The 5,256-nt window shown below is 51.6% G+C and overlaps 1 protein-coding gene across 1 annotated transcript; it reads left to right on the forward strand.

Moving 5' to 3' along the window:
- The first annotated feature begins 579 nt into the window (after positions 1-579).
- Positions 580-1,491, forward strand: LOC109704824. The gene has a single exon (XM_020225610.1). It carries the CDS (start codon positions 580-582, stop codon positions 1,489-1,491), a length of 912 nt encoding a protein of 303 aa, XP_020081199.1.
- The last annotated feature ends 3,765 nt before the right edge of the window (positions 1,492-5,256 follow it).

The raw sequence follows: 5,256 nt of genomic DNA on the forward strand, positions 1-5,256 counted from the left end.
AATCTTGTAAATCAATAAATGTACAAGAAGTTATGTAAGTAAATGTACAGAGACATGTAGCTTTATCTACTATGTACTTGGCTTTTACAATCTGTTGATATTGAGACCACAGTCGATCGATCCTACGACCCGAGAACGGAGCTAGGAGCCGGTGTTGCGAGCGTGACCTTGGACATACCAATCACCACACTCTTGATGTTCTTTCAAAGGTCACCCAAGCCGACCGCTGGAGCGGCTGAGTGGGTGATCCAGATGAGTCCGTATACATCCGTTCTTTTCATTTCGTCTATCATTGGTTGATATTATACATTGATGATGTTTTATGTAATTCAGTTTAAAGTTTTAAACTACAGTGAAATTTCATGTTTAGCTAGCTTTACTATCACTTGTGTTTGTTGCTTGCCATCGTGCAAGCCATGTATATTGAAATGTGATCCTGGGAATTGTTAATTTCTTTATACATGTATCCATTGTTGTTGAGCCTTGGGCGAACAGAGGAGGTGCTGTTCGTTCAGCGTCTGTGTACGGGCCCGGATCGACCAAATTGGCGATAACGGGACGTGACAGTGGCTTTCTGCAATGGAGGCGTTATTCGAGGATATCTACACCCTCGAGAAGGACAAGGTTCGGTTGGCGGCTCACTGTTTAAAGGGGCCGGCACGATCGTGGTGGACGAGAGTGAAGAATGGTCGGTCCTTGGATCCAGCTACTATGACTTGGGAGGCATTCCGGGAGATTCTGCTAATGGAGTACTTTCCGGAAAGTGACAAGCGGAAGATCAAGGAGAACTTTCGCAAGTTGAGGCAGGGAGGCCGAACGGTGCGGGAATATGAAAGGGAATTCTCGCACATGGTTAACTGTGTTCCCGGCTTGGTTCATGGTGACCGAGATTGGGCGGAGGTCTTCGAGCGGGGGTTGCGGCCGGAGATATTTAAGACTGTTCAGGCGCTTCGGCTGAAGACCTATGAAGAGGTGCTTGATCGTGCGCTATGGATAGAGCGCGGCAACGCCATTGCGCGCGAGGAACGTGAGGCGTTCGAAAGGGACAAGGACAGGGAGAAGTCTAAGAAGCGACCGGCTGGTGGTTCCGTGGGGCAGATGAGTTCCAAGCGACCCCCTCGGCACCCTAGATCGCAGTGGCAGCGAGATAGGAGCCAGACAAGGAGTCAGATGAGTCCCTTCCCGTGCATAATTTGCGGTGGGAATCATAGGCCGAGTGAATGTTCTCAGCATGACGGGAGATGTTTCCGATGCGGCCAAGCGGGACACATGAGATGGGATTGCCCGGGCGGCGCGTCACCGGCTCCATCAGCTGCTTCGGCTCAGTATGCTCCACGACAGCTTGCAGGACTGCCACCTGCTATGTCGGCTGGGCGAGCTTCATCACTGCGACCGCCGGAGGGATCACGTGCACCGAGTGGACGGGTTTTCGGCACTCAGGTGGAGAGCAGCCTGCTGTACCCGACGACGTCGTGGCAGGTATTATTCTGATTAATGGCATTAGAGCAAGAGCACTATTTGACACGGGTGCATCGCATTCATTTATTGATGCCTCGTTTGTTAAGACTCATGGCATGGACATAGAGCATAATTATGACTATTGGTGGGTTAACGCACCAGAACACTCGTTTAGAGTCCACGACGAGTGCCTAGCTTGTCCGGTTCAAATCGGCGACTGGATCATGCCGGTGGATTTGCTAGTGCTCAAGCAGATATGGGGATTTGATGTCATATTGGGAGTTAATTGGCTCTCCAAGTATTATGCCAGCATTGACTGTGACAGTAGGGTGATCACTTTTCGTGAGCCTGGTCAAGAGGAGTTTGAGTATCGGGCGTGTAAAGGCGCGCGCTTTGCGGCGACTATATCGACGGTGAGGGCAAAAAGGATGATCAAGGGTGGTTGCAAGGCTTACTTGGCGACCATTGTGGACCCTCAAAAGGAGCACCCGGAGTTGGGGAATATTCGGGTGGTGTGTGAATACCCGGACGTGTTTCCGGCGGAGTTACCGGGACTACCACCGGATCGGGAAGTTGAGTTCGTCATTGACTTGATTCCCGGTGCGGTGCTAGTTTCGAAGGCTCCGTATAGGATGGCACCGGTGGAGCTTAAAGAGCTAAAGGCCTAGTTGCAGGACCTACTTGATAAAAGCTTCGTGAAGCCAAGTGTGTCCTCGTGGGGAGCACCAGTATTGTTTGTGAAGAAGAAGGACGGCACCCTTCGACTCTGCGTTGATTATCGCGAGTTGAACAAGGTCACGATCAAGAATAAGTACTTGTTGCCGAGAATAGACGACCTGTTCAATCAATTGCAGGGGTCGCGGGTATACTCGAAGATAGATCTTCAGTCGGGATATCATCAGTTGAAAATCTGGCCGAAGGACGTGCATAAAACGGCGTACTGTACGCGGTATGGCCATTACGAGTTTACGATGATGCCGTTTGGGCTTACCAATGCCCCGGCAGCGTTTATGGACTTGATGAACAGGGTCTTTCGACCATTGTTGGATAAGTGCGTCGTGGTATTTATCGACGACGTGTTGGTGTATTCGCGGAGTGAGGGAGAGCACGAGGAGCATCTAAGGACCGTGTTGCAAATACTCCGAGATGAGAAGCTTTATGCTAAGCTCAAGAAGTGCGAATTCTGGCTTTCGGAGGTGACCTTCTTAGGCCATGTGATATCCGGGAGTGGAATCTCGGTGGACCCGAAGAAAATTAAGGCGATTCGAGATTGGTCTCGTCCTACGAGTGTGGCAGAAGTCCGCAGTTTTCTCGGACTGGCGGGCTATTATCAGCGTTTTGTTGAGGGATTTGCGAAGTTGACCACTCCTCTCACACGTCTCACGCACAAGGGAGTAAGGTTTGATTGGAGCGAAGGTTGCGACCGAAGCTTCTAAGAGCTCAAGAAGAAGTTGACGTCTACCCCGGTACTTGCGTTGCCAACGCCGGGAGAGGGCTTCGTGGTGTATAGCGATGCTTCCTACACCGGTCTCGGGTGTGTTCTTATGCAAAATGGGCGAGTCATTGCTTATGCTTCGCGCCAATTGAAAAGCTATGAGAAGAACTACCCGACACACGATCTTGAGCTTGCGGCGGTTGTTTTTGCGCTGAAGCTTTGGAGGCACTATCTTTATGGTGAGCATTGCGAGGTGTATACCGATCACAAAACCCTCACGTATTTGTTCACCCAGAAGGAGTTGAATATGCGGCAGCGGCGGTAGCTGGAATTGATAAAGGATTACGATCTTACTATCCTGTACCACCCCGGTAAAGGCAACGTGGTGGCCGATGCGCTGAGTAGGAAATCTGTTGAGAACTTGGCGACGGCGATTACTAATCAACCGGCATTGCATAAGGAAATGCAACGGTTTGGATTGGAGGTAGTGGCGCCGGAAGTTCCGACTATCTTGGCGGCACTAGTAGTTCGACCGACCTTGTTGGAGCAAATCAAGGAGCGGCAAGCTGATGATCCGTATCTCCAAAACATGCGGAATGATGTTAGTAATGGGCGCGCTCGTGATTTCGGCGTGGGAGCTGACGGTGCACTTCGGTTCAGAAACCGATTGTGCATACTCAAGGACGATGAGATTCGTAAGATGGTGTTGCAAGAGGTGCATCACTCCCCGTATAGTATTCACCCGGGCGGCACTAAGATGTACAAGGATCTAAAATTGCATTATTGGTGGCCAGGTATGAAGAAGGACATCGGAGAGTTTGTGGCGCAGTGTTTGACGTGCCAACAAGTAAAAGCCAAGCGTTGTTTTCCCGCGGGGAAGTTGCAGAGTCTACCAATCCCCGTGTGGAAGTGGGAGGATGTCGCGATGGACTTTGTGGTCGTGCTGCCCCGATCGCAAGCTGGACATGATGCCATATGGGTGGTTGTGGACCGTTTGACGAAATCGGCTCACTTTTTGCCGATCCACACCACATGGTCAGGAGACAAGTTAGCCCAGGTTTACTTGGACGAGATAGTGAGACTGCATGGGGTTCCCGTGTCGATTGTATCCGATCGAGACCCCCGGTTCACTTCTCATTTCTGGAGGAGCTTGCAGGATGCTCTAGGCACGCGGCTCGATTTTAGTACGGCGTTTCATCCTCAGAGTGATGGACAATCTGAGAGAACGATTCAGATACTCGAGGACATGTTGCGAGCATGTGTGCTTCACTATCGTGGGGGGTGGCACGATTACTTATCGATTGCGGAATTTGCATACAACAATAGCTATTAAGGAAGTATTGCAATGGCGCCATTCGAAGCCCTATATGGAAAGAAGTGTCGCTCGCCAATTCATTGGAGCGAGGTGGGCGAGAGAGTAGTTCTTGGCCCAGAAGTTGTTCGGGAGGCGGAGGAAAAAGTCCGTCTCGCCCGGCAAAGATTAGCGACGGCGCAGTCAAGGCACAAGAGTTATGCCGATAAGCGAAGAAAGGACATTGAGTTCACGGTTGGAGACCGCGTGTTCCTAAAGGTATCGCCGATGCGCGGTGTTAAGCGGTTTGGTGTCCGGGGAAAGTTAAGTCCCCGATTTGTCGGACCCTTCGAGATCTTGGAAAGAGTTGGCGCGGTGGCCTACAGAGTAGCATTACCACCGAGGCTTGCGGGGGTGCACGATGTGTTCCATGTATCTAATCTCCGCAAGTATGTCCACGATCCGGAGCATGTTCTCTCGTATATACCGACAGAACTTCAAGAGGACATGACCTATGAGGAGTTTCCGGCGTACATTGTTTATCGGGAGGTGCGAAAGCTACGGAATCGAGAAATTCCGTATGTTAAGATCCATTGGAGCGAACACGGCTGTAACAATGTGGATCCTCGAAGTCCGAGGGTTGCCCTTCGTCCAGGATCGACTAATGGTCGAATGGATAAGCTTTGGAAAAGCTTAGGATGCACGAGAATCGAGAAGTGCATTAGAATGGAGTCTGCGAGAGCAAGTAATGCAATAGCATTTTTGGGCTGAAGTTGCTCTCGGGGACCGGTCTCTGGAGGTGAGAGACCGGTCCCATCAGCCGAAGGCTGTGAGGTTGCTGATGCAACCGGTCCCTGGCAGAGGAGGGACCGGTCCCAGCCTGCGACATCAGTGAGAAGAGCCGAAAATCGGCTAAGTCCCGAAAGTATAGCTCTCGGGAACCGGTCTCTCTGAGAGGAACCGGTCTCCCGAGGACCGGTCTCTCAGGGAGGGACCGGTTCCCGAACGCGTGTCCGCGGGGGAAGGCCCCGAGGACCGGTCCCAGGTCGGGGAGACCGGTCCCTCCGCGCGC

The sequence above is a fragment of the Ananas comosus genome, unplaced genomic scaffold (assembly GCF_001540865.1).
Source record: "Ananas comosus cultivar F153 unplaced genomic scaffold, ASM154086v1, whole genome shotgun sequence".
Classification (NCBI taxonomy): domain Eukaryota; kingdom Viridiplantae; phylum Streptophyta; class Magnoliopsida; order Poales; family Bromeliaceae; genus Ananas; species Ananas comosus.